This window comes from Rhodamnia argentea, chromosome 8 (genome assembly GCF_020921035.1).
Source record: "Rhodamnia argentea isolate NSW1041297 chromosome 8, ASM2092103v1, whole genome shotgun sequence".
In the NCBI taxonomy this organism is placed as follows: Eukaryota; Viridiplantae; Streptophyta; class Magnoliopsida; order Myrtales; family Myrtaceae; genus Rhodamnia; species Rhodamnia argentea.
The window spans coordinates 4968680-4986041 of NC_063157.1; the positions used below are offsets into that span (position 1 = coordinate 4968680).

Sequence of the window (17362 nt, forward strand, 5' to 3'; positions counted from 1 at the left end):
AAAAGAGGGCAAAAGCAAAGACAGAAAAAGACGCCTTCGTGAGTATTTTCTTCTTATCGTCCTTTTTTTATTACTTTTCCCGGTTTGACCGCTAACTCCAAATTGCAGGAGACCTTTCCAAACTTTTGAAGGCCGAGAATTCTTCCTGTGATCAATGAATTCCCGTAAAGCTACCAACGAAGCTGCTGTACCGAGACCATCCGCTACGCGTTTTCAACCATCAGTGTCCACCGAGCTCTTTATGTGAAGAAAGGAAAGGAAAAGAAAATCCCTTGGTGGAATCCTCAGATCCATGGCCACACTCATGGTGTCCTCACGAGAAATTGTAACCAAAAGGAGCGACACGTGGGAGAGAAGTGGACAGGGCTTAACTTGAAGTGGGAAGCACAATCAGTAAAGGAGATATCACGTTTTGGAGCTCAATCTTTTCAATCCCGGTGATTGCACTTGTGCTCGCCGGATTCGTTCTTGATTTTGCAGGTTCTTAACCGTCAACTAAACCCCCAACGTGACCTTGAGCTTCACCGTCGCTTGAGCTGTGTCCGCAAGATCCCCAGCCGGTCCAAAAGTTGCTAGCTTGGTTCATGAGTTTTGGGGCGAATCCAACTTGGAAAGGCAACCTTGGAAGATTTGGTATATTTCCTTATCTCTTAAAAATATTGCCTTGCCTATTTTTTCATATTTACATATAGCTTTGCATATCATATATTTGCATATCTGAGCATATCTTACATATTGCATAAGTGGATATCTTTTAAAAATACAGGTTGATTAGGAATTTTTCCTAATCCGCAACTTTTACCTATCGCATGGCTCTCAAACCCAACATGTAGTGGATCCCTGTAGACAAAGTCAAAGCGCTTGATCCTTTGCCCCACACTTTGAGATGCTCCTCCCCGCCGATCAAGCGGTGACGCTGCTCGTTATAGGCTTAACTTTAAGCCACTAGCCTTCGGTTCGGATAAGTTAAGTCCCCTCGATCGATTCGTTCGGGTTGTCTTCCCGCCACACAATCGAGAACGTCCATCTTTAGGATTATTGATAGAGGCAAGAGTTTGAGTTCAATCGTTAATTGTAGGATTACGAATTAAAGATTGGATTCAAATATTCAAGAAATATTTCAAAACTTGATTGATACACACACTTTCTTGATTGGCAGTGAATGACATTTTATCTACTTTTCTTATTTGAACTTGTTGATTGTCAATCGTTATCTTTTAGGATATATTGTCTTGCATTATATATTTTAAATTTCTAAAAGATATCGCATTTAGATAGTTTCTGCGTATGGACTAGATTGCATCTTCGAATTAGAATTATGTAGATTAAATTTGCATGTTTAATAAAATTAGATTATATTGCATTCTAGGGTAGAATTTGCATATCTAGATGAAATTTTATGCCTAAAACGACTCATCTTTAATAGGTTGGGGTTTAGGTTAATTCAAACCCTAAAATATGCAAGACAAAAATCACTTTGGTACAATTTTATTTAGAGTCATTCATAAATCTGAAAACACAAAAATAAATCATTCATGTCATGTCATCATGTATTATATGTCATCTTTGTCATGTCATATAGATTGCATTTAAGTTTATATTGCATATAGAATTGCATGCTTAGGATTTCCTTGCATTTAATTCAATTCAGTTGCATCTTAAATTAAATTCATGCATTGCATATAGGTTAGTTTTTGTCCCATTAAAAAGCAAAAATTCAAAAGTGAGAACAATTTGCCTTGGCGCATGCTCCCTTGCTTACATTCATTTTTGAATGTTCAATTAATTGATTGTGTACCCTCGTGATAACTTTTGTTAGTGGCTTAGGTTAAAATCAATTAATGTTGCATTCTCAAATGATTTTTCATGAAATAAAATGGTACGGAAAGGGCGTTAGAGTAATCTAGCGTAATCAAGTTTCCGGACTCTTAATCTCTAGTTCTTAGGAATAAAATAATTCTCCCGCTATTTTGTTTAGATTTCTAATCGACCTACCAAAAATAATTAGTGGCGACTCCAATTGAAAACATTTGCATGTTAATCACATTGAACCTTAAGTTCCGAATTGGTAGGGCTTAGGAAAGTTCGATTTAGGTTAGTTGAATAATTAACCTAATAATCCATACATTGTATATTAAATATATATTTTTATATATACATGATAAAATTATCATTTTTATGATTTCATAAATAAATAAATAAATAAATAATAGAAAGAGTCCTAGAATGAATTTATATAATAATTCTTTTAGACTTTGGTTTTAGTTTCTCACCAAAAAAAAAAAATTTTGCCTGGCCATGTTCAACACTTTCTAGTGAATCATCCATCGGATTTATATACATGATAAATCCAATCAAGCGCTCTTTTTGGATTGACTCTGACTCTACAATTTGTCTCGATTGTCTACTTTTTCTTCCTCCCTTTCCATGAAATAGAGAAAGAGATGAAAAGCTTCTTATAAAATGGGTTTTCAGTGCGTAAAGCAATATAATGAGCTAGACTGGGTCAATGGGCCATTAGGAAGGCCCATGGGACTAGGGCAAATTTTGATTTTAGAGTATAAGATGTGCCTAAATTAATCCTGAGACATGCGAGTCCCAGCATGTCCCATTCGTTAATCGCGTGTCAGAAGCTCAGACGCGTGTTGGCACCCGTGCCCGACACGCGAAAAGTGCTTGCGGGGCATGTTCGCGCAACATAGATCATCTCACTTGGTTTAACCATATAGTAACATGATTGAAGTCACATTGAATCCTTTTAGTTATGGGGGTTTTCAAGATATAAATATATAAAAATTTCCTATGGAAGAACTGAAATTAGAAGCAAGCAATGATCCAACGATGAATCTCGTTCGTAGAAGGTTCTTAGTCCAAGTCTTCATGGACTTTTGACTTTGGCCCTCGTTATGATGCCGTGATGTTTCAGCCTTCTTGCACAGACCGCACGCGGTAATTTTCATTTCCCTTTCTCTTGGAGGGCGGTGGCAAATGTTAATACAACGTTAAGAGAAGGGATAGCGAGCTTAGACTTAAATTATTCGCGCCGGTATTGGAATCATATCCACCAGTCCCGTGTAATTATCTAATTTAATGATCGCATATCGATTTAGTTCAAATTCGATAGTGTCGGCACGTTTATTGATTGACCACGTGATTGACTAGACCATGTAAAAATCGAGATTTTCTCTCTATAGATAGTGTCTGTTTTACAAGCTTTACATTTCATAAATTGGTTAAGCATAGAATGATTTATTTGATGCTTTGTCCTTACCCCTTGCGGCGCGCTATGAATAAGATCCATGGACATAGAGAAGCAAAGAAGCTATCGGATTGGGTGGGTGGCTAAAGCCCAAAGGAAGAAAAGGACTTCTCACTAACTGGCTATCTTGTCCCTCGAAATCTACGGTGGATCTTTTAATATTTGATGTGCACAAGCTTGCTTTGAATTAATGAAATTTTCAGTTCTTTGACTCAAAAAAAAAAAAAAAAAGTGGGAGTGATCATCAAGATCTCTATCGTTAGAAATGGCTATATTTTGCGTAGCCAGAACCTTTTCTAGCTTATTTTGCTTTGGCGAATTTTGTGTGCTTATCTCTGATTGATTAAATTCGAATGTTTTCGGCCTAACCATTCAAATACATGATTCCATGGAAGGCCCAAAAACATTGAGAAATCATCCATGTCGATTGTACCGCCGGCATGAAATGAATATCAATCGCGAAAAAATATCAAACAGGTTAAGTCCATCTAAAATATTTATCACATGAAATTTACCATAAGACCCCACATAATTAATGATTTGGATGATATTGACTCACACCGTATGTAGATCATGCAATAACAGCTTATCAAATGCTTTTTGTTTTTGAAGCCTCGAGAACCACTATCTTCATAGTTGGCTCACTTCCTAATGCATCGTGTATCATCGTCACGTTCCATAGTTAATGCACCAAATTCCTTATGAATATGTGATTTCATGTACATTTATTTTCTCCTTGGTGGAAAAGAAATAACATAGTAATTTCTTTTTATTGTGTTTAGAAACAATGGTAACGAGAAAGAATTGTTTAGAATGATAAAAAAAAAATCTTCGAAATAGATAGCGCTAAACCAATAATATCACGAGAAAAAAAAGGGAAAGAATGTAAATATTTAAGCTAAAACACCATCTCTTCTTAGGCTCAAATTTCTAATTTCACAAAACCAAAATTGGTCAAAGGAAAAGATAAAATGGTAAAAGGCAAGAAGGTAAGCGCACATGACAAGTGACAACATTTATGGAGTAGCAAGAAATGCTTTTGGAGTAGAAATTTCTTTGATAACGCAATTTTTAGAGCAAAAGTCTATTTGGTTACGTAACTTCATTTTTCTACTTTTGGAACATTTTTTTTTTCTCTAGAAAGTAGTTTTGGAGCCACTTGAAGAAATAAAAAAAAAATTACTACTCTCCAGAATAGGAAAATAAAATTCTGGCCATAAGTTGATTTTTAGAGCAGAAGTGTTGCCATGCGCATAAATCCCCACTCTCCCCTAGAAACCCCACTCTCTGAATTTACTTAATTGACCCTATAGTGCAATGACCAATTTCATATTCTCTAATTTTACCTCCTAACTTTATGAATATATGCTTCTTGTTTTATCGAAAGAATAGCAAAAGGTGTGTTTAGTAGTTGTATTCTCGAAAAAAATTCGTACCATGGTTAAAAAAGAACAATATCGAGCATTCAATCTCTCCGACTTTTTATCATTAGTCCCATTATAATGTTGCACAAAGAATGAAATAATCGCACACGATCTGACCAAGAAAACAAAAACAAAAAAAAAACCAATCGCACACACTACGGTGCACGAAAAACTAAAATATGTTTATCGAGAATGAAGTATATTTTACTCACCTTGGAATGGTAAAAAGGAGAAAAATGTCGACGAAACACAAGTTTAGTTTAGCAATTTGAGAGAGATTGTGGTAAAAATTGAATAAATGAAAGAACGGTTTAATGAAGAAAGGAGGAAAAACCGTCGACAGCAGGGTTCGAACCTGCGCGGGCGAAGCCCAACAGATTTCAAGTCTGTCTCCTTAACCACTCGGACATATCGACAACCTCTGATTCTGGGGTGCCCAAAAAGTAATAAAAAAAGTTTATCTTTTTCCTAAACATTTTTCCTTTCTCCCGCCCAAGCCTGGTCGCCATACTTATCTGCTTCCCAGTGTTGCCGCAATGAAATGCCTTCTATCGAAAGTCATTCTTCGATTTTTTTATTAGACGATACAAGTTTCATGCTAATTTCGGACATAAAAAATTACAAATGAAAAAGAGAATTGATAACTTCATTTGAAATGGTGCAAACCCCGCTAGAATCTAAAACAAAGTCCGAGAAAGTAAAGACACACGCCGAAATTTAATCGATGATACGAATCTACAAAGTACAGCAAAGCGTCGAAATTCAATCCACGATGCTAATCTGAAAACTACAGCTACAACATAGGAATTGAAAGATAATTGAAAAACATCGTGTTTGTCTGTTCGTGGAGGCAAGCTCTCGAGCAGTTGAGCACGGTTTATAGTGCCTGTGCCTCTGACATAACAGCTTGAGAGTAGTTCTCCCGTTCCCGTGTTCTTATGATGCCACAATCTTATCTTCAGGTGGTTGTTCCTTGAAAATGGCGCCTTGATCTTTCGCCCTTGTTGGGTTAACTTTGTTCCTTCTCCACGATCTGCTCGACTCCATTGCTCTTTTCACGAGTGATTCCAAGCTAGAATATCGTACCTGTTTCGTTCGGTGTCTCAATTGGTAACTTTTAGTTCTTTTTTCATCTATATCTTTGTCGACTAGTTCCCGCTATGATAACCGTCAACCATACACCATCGTAAAGTAACATTTGATCCATGGTAGTCGATGTATATGAATATCGACAACTCTTTCATCAACAATGGCTCACGTATAATTACTTGTTTTATAACCACCTGTCTACTCAATGGGTTAAATTTTGGTGCAAAAATTTCTATAAATAAGCTAGCATTTTCTTCTTTCCGATTGAGAATTCTGAAATTGATGGGAAAAATTAACAAAAAGAGTTTTTTTTTTTTTTTTGTTCCCTTCTCACCCCTTTTTTGAACCAGATCTAGAGAGGAAACTCGATTTCAACCTTCGATTAGAGACATATTTTCTTCCCATTTGAAAGGTCAAAGAGAAGGACCTTAAAACTTAAAAGTTGGGATAGCAAACTTGTCTTAAATGCCCATCGATTTCCATCTTAACCCGTCGTTCTCCGACCAATTAGTGGTCCTTGCATAACTTGACGTTCATTAAGACAAACACGAAAAACAAAAGAGAAGAAAACAAATCGCCAAAGTATCATGTCGCGTGTGCTGCATAGCTTGGTGCCCGACCATTTGGTTCTCCAAGAGGACAAAGAGAGCTGAGACACGGCATTGAACTGTCAAATATGATCTTTGTAATATAGTCTCATACATATATCTTATTTAATGCACGTATCGACAAAGGAAATTGCCATGATGACAGCTGTTAAGACAATATATCGTACTCTTATTATTGCTTTTGCATGCGCGAGCAAATGCGAAAAGCCATAAACTAAAGGGCAAAGAAGGAGAGCATGTTCACCATGTGATGATATTATAGCTTTATTTATTTCGCCAAAAAATATTTTTTGCATTTTTTTGACTTTTGAATAGCTTAGAAAAATGAGCCAACGTACCATAACTTAAATTCGAGAAAATGATTTCCTCTTTACAAAGTCGGAAATTGTTTTTCAACATATGACTAGGTATCAAAGTTTGGGTAAAAAACTCTTGCGCTTGGATTAGGGCTAATCGGTTCGAGGATAGTTGGTTCTCACCCTAGAATCGAGAACCGCTAGCTAGGAACCGATTCCGTAAAATGCGAACCGTGAACAACCCGTTCGTTCTATGGATCTACTTGATAACCAAACTACCGGTCCGGTCCGATTTCCGGTTGGATCCTAATTACAGTCCTAGCGAACATCAACATCAATTAAAAAAGAAAAAGGAACGAGTCCCTAGCGATTGAAGGAAGAAAATTTTCAATATTCAAGATAACGATGGGGACAACGATTTCGTACCATTGCTAAATGGAAATTTTTCAATATGTAAGATAACAAGCATTATGATATTTGCAAAAAGTTATTCCAAAAGGCACAGATTCACTTCAATGCGGCTATCTAGCTAAGCCTAAACCAACGTACCATAATCTCGCTATATCATTGCGAGTTTTCATGTTCCATACTTCATGAAGTAAGGCATATCCAAAGTTATGCACTCAAATTAAAAGAATATACATTTGTATTATATAAAAAGATTGGTCCGGTTGGGCCGGTTGAATGATTCCCACTCGAAATCGGAAATCGAACCAAGACCCACCGGTTCCGTAAAATTGGAATCGAGAACCGGACCGTACCCGCCAATTACTATCCAAAATCAGCCGATTGGGTACGGTCCGATCTGGTTTCGATGAATCATGATTTTTTTGCTCACCCCTAGCTTGGATATGGGAACTTCGACGCTCATTCCTAGGCCCTTGGCGTAGGGTTTGGGTCCTCGGTGCCTAGGTCCCAATCCATTGAGGCCGGGCCCAAGACATCGGTGCTTGTGCTCGAGTCCATCGAGACTTAGGTTTGAGCTTGACCTCGATGGACCTAGGCGCAAGCTTTGGGGACCGAGGCCCAATCTCAATGGATGCGAGTGCTGACACCAGAGTCCTATGCCCAACCTTGATGGTCCCGGATGTAGGCGTCGGGCAACGGGGCCTAGCCTCAATGTACCTTGGCCCGGGCACCGAGGATTGGGGTCCAGCCTCTATGGACTCAGGCATGGGCGTCAAGGTGGGACCTAATCTTGGGAGTCATGTTTGGGGCCTACCATCCATGGACCCAAGCACGAGTGTCAATGCTAAAGTCCCCGGCCCGGCCTCGATTAACTCGGGGTTGGGCACCGAGGTCTCGGTCCCAGGCGCGGGTGTCCGGAGTTAGGCTTAATGGACATAAGCCCAGCCTTTGTAAATTCAGGTGAGTGTGTCGGGGATCAAGGCACGAGCACCAAGTTCTCGAGCTCGGTTTCGGTGGACCCAAGACCACCGAGAGTTAGGAATCCATGCTTGAGATCCTAGTGCCCATGCAAGTTCCTCGATCGCTTACGCGCAAGTCATGGGTACTCGAATAATGTATGTCTATTTAGGAAAATCACTTTTATACCAAACGATGAAAAATATTTTTAAGTTCATTTTCTAGTTTTAGCCAAAAACGAAAGATATTGTCATTTTTCTGAACAAGAACTTTCCATCCGACGTGACTCCCTTGTAGAGTCTCAAAATACGGAACACAAAGAACTGATCCTTATTTTTTTTCCCTCTCTCACGAGAGGGAAAAATATGGAACAAAAGAGTTTGTCCTTTTCGTTCTTATTTTATTTTTGGAACAAAAGAATTTGTCTTTTTTTTTTTTTTTTGTGTGTCCCTCTTTTTCCTTCCCAGACGTCCTTTTTCTGTCGCACATGTCGTTATTCTGCCGGCCTGATAGAAAAATAATTATGACGTCCCCATCACTAAAATTATTGGAGCTAAAGATAATAATTTTCTTCTCGCCGATTTGAACACGAAAATGATGGGATGATGCTGAACTAGTGAATACGACATTTCTATTGAGTGAAAACCAAATCAGATTTGGATTGCCCAAAAGGAGACGAGGCCTTTCCCTTGTTTTAGAAATATACACACCAAACTCGCAAACCCTTTTGGACCATCAGTAACCCCCACATAGCATCCACGTGAGAAACGTGCCATATATATGAAATCCAATTGCTTGATTTTTATTCATTTTTTTATATGTTTTCTTGATAGGGACATTTGAGTCTTTAACCAAGATTGATTGGCGCATTTGAGTCAAGCCAACTAAAAAGGATAGCAAATGGGGTTGGCCAGCGTATCCAAAATATCTCGATTTTCCGAATATCAATTATATTTTAACACGAAAAGACCGCGTACCAACAACTATAGTTTATTAAGTTCTTTTCTTGTAGAGGCAATGTAGACTTATACGAATTCTATTTGCCATGATTTTTAAAAGACGTTTCCATTTCTAACTCGATCGAGAGAAAAAAAAATCTTCGTGACCCGTTAAGAATCTAAAGAAATTATGATTTTGGGGAAAAAAGATCTTCGACCAAGCATAGTAATATGTAGATGCTGATCCGAGATTGATGAGCGGGCTTTGAGATTTCTAGGTACGGATTTTCGAGAGTGGATTACTATTCTTCTTGCACTATTCAATCCAACCAATTTCATTTATGAGCTATCCTCATTGCGGCATGTATTTTATCCGATTCCAAAGTTACGGCGAACTTTATGGGATTTTATGATAACAAATTTCAAATTTATCCAAAAATGGGAAGTAAAATCCTTCCATGCAAGCAAACAGCCAGCAAAGAAACAAAGCAAAACCTCTGTCGCTGCATCGCGATGGGGGCGCGAGGTCATGTACACAGGTCGATCGTCCCGCTCATCGACATCCGTCGAGAACACTTCTGTCCTTATCCCATGATCCCTCCTCGTCAATCCGCGACAGCGGGACTCGCGAATTTCATGTACCCCGCTGAGGGGTCGCCACGCCACAGAACCAAACACTAGTTCAGCTTCAAGATCGGCAATCCAACATGGCCAACACTGGAAGGACAAAGAATCTATTTTTAGTCTAAAGCAAAGCAAAAAAAAAAAAGTGTAAAGGCAAGAGCAGACAATCCCTTGTCGTTGTCATCATCAACCATCCATTCCCTGCTCCTCTTTCCCATAATAAAAATCACCCCCACCAAAAGCTCGCTCGATGAAAAGGCGAGACTTTTCTCTCCAACGACGAAAAATCGTGCGAACCCATTTCAAGAAGCGGAATCGGCGTCGAAGCTCGTCCTTTGAGGCTTGCTGTGACCGATGGGTCGATTGGGAGAGAGGTTCGGGGCGCTGGTCAACAACAGATGGCTGGTGTTCGTGGCCGCAATGTGGATACAGTCGTGTGCGGGCATTGGGTACTTGTTCGGGAGCATATCGCCGGTGATAAAGAGCTCGCTGAGCTACAACCAGAGGCAGATTGCGAGGCTTGGTGTGGCGAAGGATCTCGGGGACAGTGTTGGGTTCTTGGCGGGGAGCTTGTGTGAGGTCTTGCCTATGTGGGGTGCTCTGCTCGTGGGTGCTCTTCAGAACTTTGTTGGGTATGGTTGGGTTTGGCTCGTCGTCACCGGCCGAGTTCCAACTCTGCCTTTGTGGGCCGTGAGTATTGATGATGAAACAGAAGCTATAAGATTTTGTTTGTGTGTGTGTTTGGTGATGCATCTCTATAGGACTTGGCGAAATCTGTCCGTGCACATCCCTATAATTTGTTATGCTGATCGATATTTGAGGGAAATGAAGCTTGAGATGTTAATTGTGGAAGTAGAAGGTCATGTAGGACCTAGGAAATGTAGATCAGAACTCTTCTTTGCTATTTCTGTGATAATGGATTTAATTTTGCGAGGAGATGGATTTGGATGTTTGAGGAAGGTGGTGGAGCTGCATCATAACCTGACGAGTTTTGATTTTCTGCTGAAGTTTGGCAGTCCGAGTCCATGGCTTGGGCTGCAGCATTTGGAGCTCCAGATTTCACATTTCTTTGTTTATAGCTGTGACAAGTTAGAATATTTCAGCATATGCATCTCGTCGAACTAATTTAGTCCTCTGGCAACCGCTTTATTTTTTTTTTTGGTAATGAGTCTTAAGTTCTTATGCATCATTATAAGGTTAAGGTTGAGGTCCTAGGGCTGCAGGATTAGTCTTCTGCTGATTCCTTTCCTTTGCACTTATGACCCTATTTTCCTTTTTTCCTGTGTTTTGGCATGCTTGCGAGACAAAGTCAAGAGTACTTATTGATGGAGCTCCTTCTGGTTTATGTAGATGTGCGCTCTTATTTTCATTGGAACCAATGGCGAGACCTACTTCAATACAGCAGCTCTGGTTTCCTGCGTGCAAAATTTCCCAAGAAGCCGGGGTCCTGTGGTGGGCATCCTGAAAGGCTTTGCTGGGCTTGGTGGTGCTATTTTGACACAAATTTATGCGGTGATCCATTCCCCCGATCATGCGAATCTCATATTCATGATTGCAGTTGGTCCGGCGATGGTCATAATTGCCCTGATGTTCATCGTCCGACCAGTCGGAGGTCATAGGCAAGTACGGCCATCTGATGGACTAAGTTTTACGTTTATCTATAGCGTATGCCTTCTATTGGCAGCATACTTAATGGGGGTCATGGTTGTGGAAGATCTAGTTGATTTGAATCAGAAAGTGATCGTGATTTTTACGGCGATTCTATTCATGCTGCTCCTGCTTCCGATCATGGTGCCGGTGTCATTGACTTTCTTCTTGGACTCAAGGGCACCACTTCAAGAACCTCTTCTGTCTGAGCCACAGAAACAAGAAGCAGCCAAATCTGAGCAGGATGGACATGAGGTTATATTCAGTGAAGTCGAAGATGAAAAGCCAAAGGAGGTGGACTTACTTCCGGCATCGGAAAGGCAAAAGCGAATAGCGCAGTTGCAGGTGAAATTATTCCAAGCCGCCGCCGAAGGTGCGGTGAGGGTGAAGAGGAGGAGGGGCCCACATAGAGGAGAGGACTTCACCCTGGCACAGGCTTTAATTAAGGCAGACTTTTGGCTCATCTTTTTCTCGCTTCTACTGGGTTCTGGTTCTGGACTGACGGTTATCGATAATCTGGGCCAGATGAGCCAATCTCTGGGGTACGATAACACGCATATATTTGTGTCCATGATCAGCATTTGGAACTTCCTAGGCCGTGTTGGCGGAGGCTACTTTTCTGAAATCATTGTAAAGTAAGGAGCTAATTTTCTTTCCTCCGCAATGCTGAATTTCTTACCGAAGAACCTCTGTTTAAGCATCGCTATTAAACATGATGTTGCCTTTTGCCCCAACAGGGATCGTGCTTATCCAAGGCCAGTGGCAATGGCTGTGGCGCAATTCATTATGGCTATCGGGCATGTTTTCTTTGCCATGGGATGGCCTGGGGCAATGTACATTGGTACCCTCTTGATTGGCCTTGGTTATGGAGCCCACTGGGCAATCATGCCTGCTGTGGCCTCGGAGTTGTTCGGACTGAAAAAATTTGGTGCTTTATACAACTTCCTTACTTTGGCTAACCCTGCCGGTTCACTAGTCTTCTCCGGTGTAATTGCGAGCAGTATATACGATTACGAAGCAGAGAAGCAAGCGCATCATCATCATCATCAGCACCATCACCATCACCATCCGCGAAGCTGGGGGTTGATATTTTCAACCGTGCTCGCTGCGGATGAACCGCTGAAATGTGACGGTTCTATATGCTTTTTCCTGACGTCAATGATTATGTCAGGACTCTGCGTCATCGCGGTGGTCTTGAGCATGATCCTTGTCTACCGGACTAAAATTGTTTATGCGCATCTCTATGGAAAATCTCGTACCTGAATTATATGATGGGGTCAGAGCTGTGTTCATCCCTTAGGAAGTGATGTTAAGAGACTTGATTGTTCAGCTGGTAATGCCGTCGGACCATGCTTCTCTTGTAGCGCTGCATTATGCAGAAATGCTGGTGAACTCTCCCTCGCTCTTGTATCGTCAGCCTAATTTAGAGAGAGGTTTTGGTAGACACGTGCCGTAGAAGATTGATGTATATGTATGATTTTTGGGTTGCGAGTTGCGACAAGTGTGCTGTATCCCTGCTCTTTACTTTGCCATGAATTGAGAAGTGGTTCTTCTCTTTGTTGTCATCATGGTGCACATGACCTTTTACTGTATCTGCTTCTATGAATGGTTAAGTATCAGTTCCTTGATGGCTTCAATTGTTGTAAAAGGATGATTATTGCATCGAAAAAAACTTCTGAGAGTTGGTTTACTTGAATGGTATGACTTGACAGACGACGATTTCAATTGATAAGATACTCCGATACAAAACAAATGGGGCGGTAGTAGCGGTACTGTTTATTTCACAGGTCAGAACCGCACACTGCTTATTGATTCCATGTCTAGACCTTCAAGGCGTGCCTGTATGTCACGAATTGAAAGCTGTACAATCTCTTCTTATCTCTCCTTGGCTTCCTGTCTTGGCACCCACTCTCCCGAGCTTCCTCATGGCAGTGGCAAAGGCCTGGTTGAAGTTGCCCGGGTTGTTGGCAAAGTCCTGCACAGTAGGTTTGGACGCCGAATCGGCGATGAGCGACTCGTCCGAAGTGAACAGGCCCATGCCTTGGACCAGATTCTTGTAGTACATGTTGTCGAACGTCTGCGGAGTCACGGGGTCCATGTCGATCGCTATTTGTGGGTCCACATTTTGGGGGCAAGCTTGCTTCAGCTGCACAGCGTAGGTAGAGTTGAGAGTAGGGTCCACCGGAGATGACGAGGAGAATGAGTAGAGACGGTTGGCGAAGCGGTTGCAGTGGGAGAAGCCGACGGTGTGAGCACCCGAGAGGGCGATCATGTCAGATTGTGTGAGGCCGTTTCTGGAGAAAATCGTGTTGAGCTGGTCGAGATCGAAGTTCGGTTCCGGTAACTTCCCGGCCACTAGAGATGCTTTAGAGATGAGACCATCACGACGTCCGAGCTCTACGTTGAATGATGGACCTCCGGCCTGAGATTTTCGAACAAATGAGGAAACGTTAGCCTCGAAAGATGATAGCCATCTGACTCGACATTGAGCTGCAAGGGTGAACTGTCCATGGAGGGGATTCTTGCTTACCAGGACGACTACGTCTCGAGCAGCAATGGCTAAGATGTCGGCGCACGACACGATGCCGGGGCAAGTCGCTTCGACAGCTTGCTTTGCCTTGATGACAGTGTCAAACCCGTCTCCGGCTAGAGACAGATTATCCGGAGCGTCCTTCTCAGCATCCCCGTTAGGCGATGTGATCAGAATCGAACCATCGCATCCCTGAAAAAACATTGAAATTTACTAGCCGAAACCATGATTGAATGAAAATTGGGATCAGGTGTTTCTTATCAAAAGCAATCCTGAATCAAAATTCATGCCTCCCGGAACATATTAAAGCACAAGATCGGACCCTGAAAACCAAGTTCGCTAAACGGATTAATGGTTTCTAACCCTTTTTTATCTTCTCCTAATTTAAGGCTTAAGATTGAGCCAATGTGAACGCGATTGTCAATCCATGCGATTTGAGTCCATTTTCCTTTTAATTGTTCTTGTAATGACTTGTGCAACTAGTGATGTAGTTATTTGCCGCCGGGACATTTTTAATTATGCTGTCGTCACGATTAATTTTGACAAATTGTGATTGATTAATTCAAAAGGCGTGGTTGGGGTGGCTGGAAAATGTCTCAGTTGACCCTGAAATGATTGAAAACGTCAAACATGTGTTCGAAAGTCACTTTCTGGTTACGTATGCTTCCTATACGAAATTAACATAACTTGTATGACCTTAGGATAGAACCTGCCCAACGTTAGAACTCGGCTCAGCTCCGGCTAAGAACGAGCGACAATTTTGACCGATTAAATAAACTTGGACAATGTTGTGGAAGAAATAGTAAAAATAATAATCTGTTTATTTTTTAATTCCCTTTTTAAGAAAAATATTCATGAAGGTATTCGAAAAAGAAATTAGCATGATTTAAGCCTGGACGAATATCCGAAAGATATCGGAAGTGAGAGTTTCGTCAAATGGATTGGCCGGCGGAAACATGATTAAAATGGATGCATGCATGGATGAAAAGGATTTACCTCAATAAAGCAATCGTGGAAGAAGAGGCGGAGCGTGGCGGGAAAGGTGACGAAGGTCTGCCCGAACTTGGTGGTCACCACCTGCTTCACAATGCTCTCGACGTTCGGGCAGGTTCCGCCATAGAAGTCCTCCGCCAGTTGCGCTCTCCCCACCTCCAGCACCGCCGCAAAAACCATCACCGCCCAAAAACCAAGCTTCCTCTCCATAACCCTCCCCATGTCCTTCCCCTCTAGTTTGCAAATTCTTCCCTCACCAACCACCGAAGAAGCAGCTTGTCTTCTTTCTCTGCAGCCTCTCTCTTCTCGACCCAACAAGACGACTTCTTCCCGCACATTTATATGACTCTGAGGATGCTGGGTGTGCGGGCGTGCGTGTCTGCCATGAACGAGTCGCTCTCTTGGTACTCGGTCTAGACATTACTTGGCATGTTGTTTGAAATTTAAATGGTCAGGAACCTTCCTCAGCCTCATGTTCACTCAGATTTAGTCTAAATATTGATTTTTTTTACCCGACTTATAAGAATTCGTCTCTTGCTTAATTTTATGCAAGCAGCATCAGCCTCTATCTCATCGGTTTTATATGCTAGATGAGTTGAACTGTCTCTATTCAAGGGTTTGTATAGTTGTGGCACACGGAAAGCTATGGGCGGGGCCGGTTTGCCATCTCGTGTACCGTTGGAGAAACTCTTAATATGCGATCATTGTTTCGCTTCGCTCGCCCGTCTTAAGCGTTTTGAAATAGCCTACCCAACAGACGCGGACACAACTCGTGAATGCTAGAGCATCCATCTTATGAGGTGTAATTTTTAGCTTTTACCACTGTTGAAATCGTAAAATTTTGCATAATTTTCCGAGCTTTAGATCATCGAAATGTCTAAATGACAATATTCTTGAAGTCGGATCTTCTTCTCTTTTCTTTTGAAGCTTTCAGAGAATAAAATGAAATGTATACTCCCATGGAAAATTCTCGCCAGCTAACCAATTCCCCATTTATAGACGCAACCCCAAGCAACTCTTTCTATCTAGTAAATTAAAACTTAAGAGTCGTAAAAAGCAGCTTCGAAACTTCTAAAAATGACCTTGAAAATCAACCTAACTAACCCGTCTGTCATTCGAATTGAACACTTGAGTTCTAAAAATTTTAGAGTTTTCAAACCCGGATCTTGAGCGAGGAAAATCTTGGCATTACCGATTTGGGTTAACCTAATTTCCCCGTCTTGAATGTCCTTTCAACATGTTCATAGTCCTTTTCTTGGTTATAAATGTAAGGGTTGGTCCATTTATATTGCACATGATGATGCAAGCGCCTCCTTTTCAATTGAAATTCAGCTCCAAGGCGAGAGAGGGACACAACAGAGGACAGAAACCCAGGAGATAGAGATAGAAAATGAAATCGACATCAGGGGAAAAGACGTTCCTTGATTAATTGCTTGGATTCATGGAAATTAAAAAATAATAATTAGCAAATTGTTCAGGACAAGCAAGGGGAAGAAGCAATCGAAACAGCATATTCCTCCTCCTCCTTGCTTATCTCGAGCGAGAAGAGACCCAGATTTGGTGCATGAAATTATAGAAGCTGAGGCAACCTCGCAAGCCGCACGTACTAAATTAAGTACGAGGTTGTGTTGGATACACCTTCGATTGAGCAAAGCAATCTTTCTCGCGCCCCCGGCCTGCACAGCATCGAAATCATGTCCATGGATGCTGTGATGCGGTACGAAACCGAATACAGGGGAGAACAGTCGAGTGTTATAAGGTGAAATATCGCTGGAATGTGTGCCTCGTGACCGCTAGAATATGGATCTCGTGACGGAGCCGGTGAAAGCCTTTAACCGTCGAGCGACAGCAGGCGAGGGTCCGGCAAAAGTTCCCTACGAATAATCTTTCACTATCATTTGTGAACCTTTTGAATATAGAGTTAGTAAAGCAAATTTATAAACGTCTCTCTCTTTTTTTCTCTTTGCCCCATTATAAGCCGAATTTTTATAATTTCCGTGCATTTTAAATGTTGTCCCTAGTGCGATCATCCTCCAGGTCAGTTATTGTTCTTGATTAGAAAAAAAATAAAATTAAGTCATTATTACAAGACATCTTCTTTTTAATTCTGGGATCACGAAACTTCGAATCTAAGTCAATCACGCAGACGTTCCACTGCCCAACTTTGCCAAACAATATGTGGAACGTTGTGATTGGGGGAAGTTCTCACCTGCCTTGAAATCCAATTAACCAATTCGTCTGACTTTTCAGTTAGATAGTTTCTACTTAGGGCAAGGGTTGACCATGATGCGAACATTCAGCCAATTAGCAGGTCCAAGAGAATTTGCTTGCCAAAGTGTTCTTGAAAGGTTATACTAACCATCCACCAAGTACTCGGCTTTTGTCATAGTTGATGCCACATGACTATGCCTGAGCTTCTTTGATTTGTGCACGTAAGCTTAGCCTGCTCAGCTTTTTTCATTCACTGTCTTCTTGATTAGGTATAGAGAGTACTGTGAGCAGGTCTTCATTGGCAAGTGAAGATGATAGCTGCCGACCAAAGGGGCGATGCAAGTGAGAAGAACCCGCACCGACCATCGGCCGGCAGAA

General features: G+C 41.3%; 2 protein-coding genes and 1 non-coding gene across 3 annotated transcripts; 1 reads left to right on the forward strand and 2 right to left on the reverse strand.

Annotated features, from left to right (window-relative positions):
• Positions 1 to 5017: 5017 nt before the first annotated feature.
• Positions 5018 to 5099, reverse strand: TRNAS-UGA. The gene has a single exon. It is a non-coding gene; the product is annotated as a tRNA-Ser (tRNA).
• Positions 5100 to 9770: 4671 nt separating this feature from the next.
• Positions 9771 to 12878, forward strand: LOC115741156 (protein NUCLEAR FUSION DEFECTIVE 4-like). Its single transcript, XM_030674904.2, has 3 exons — positions 9771 to 10293; positions 10954 to 11885; positions 11988 to 12878. The coding sequence occupies exons 1-3, from the start codon at positions 9958 to 9960 to the stop codon at positions 12511 to 12513; spliced, it is 1794 nt and encodes a 597-aa protein (XP_030530764.1). The 5' UTR covers positions 9771 to 9957; the 3' UTR covers positions 12514 to 12878.
• A 117-nt stretch (positions 12879 to 12995) lies between these two features.
• LOC115741159 (peroxidase 55-like) lies at positions 12996 to 15188 on the reverse strand. The gene is made up of 3 exons (XM_030674910.2): positions 14777 to 15188; positions 13781 to 13972; positions 12996 to 13672 (listed from the first exon to the last, which is right to left on the reverse strand). Exons 1-3 carry the CDS (start codon positions 14993 to 14995, stop codon positions 13097 to 13099), a joined length of 987 nt encoding a protein of 328 aa, XP_030530770.1. The 5' UTR covers positions 14996 to 15188; the 3' UTR covers positions 12996 to 13096.
• Between the last annotated feature and the right edge of the window lie 2174 nt (positions 15189 to 17362).

Excerpts from the sequence above, each read along its gene's own strand:
- LOC115741156 (XM_030674904.2), top strand. The coding sequence starts at position 9,958 with ATGGGTCGATTGGGAGAGAGGTTCGGGGCGCTGGTCAACAACAGATGG. Across the intron at positions 10,294-10,953 it reads CAACTCTGCCTTTGTGGGCC|ATGTGCGCTCTTATTTTCAT; the intron begins GTGAGTATTGAT and ends TGGTTTATGTAG. Across the intron at positions 11,886-11,987 it reads TTTTCTGAAATCATTGTAAA|GGATCGTGCTTATCCAAGGC; the intron begins GTAAGGAGCTAA and ends TTGCCCCAACAG.
- LOC115741159 (XM_030674910.2), bottom strand. The coding sequence starts at position 14,995 with ATGGGGAGGGTTATGGAGAGGAAGCTTGGTTTTTGGGCGGTGATGGTT. Across the intron at positions 13,973-14,776 it reads TCCACGATTGCTTTATTGAG|GGATGCGATGGTTCGATTCT; the intron begins GTAAATCCTTTT and ends ATGTTTTTTCAG. Across the intron at positions 13,673-13,780 it reads CTCGAGACGTAGTCGTCCTG|GCCGGAGGTCCATCATTCAA; the intron begins GTAAGCAAGAAT and ends CGAAAATCTCAG.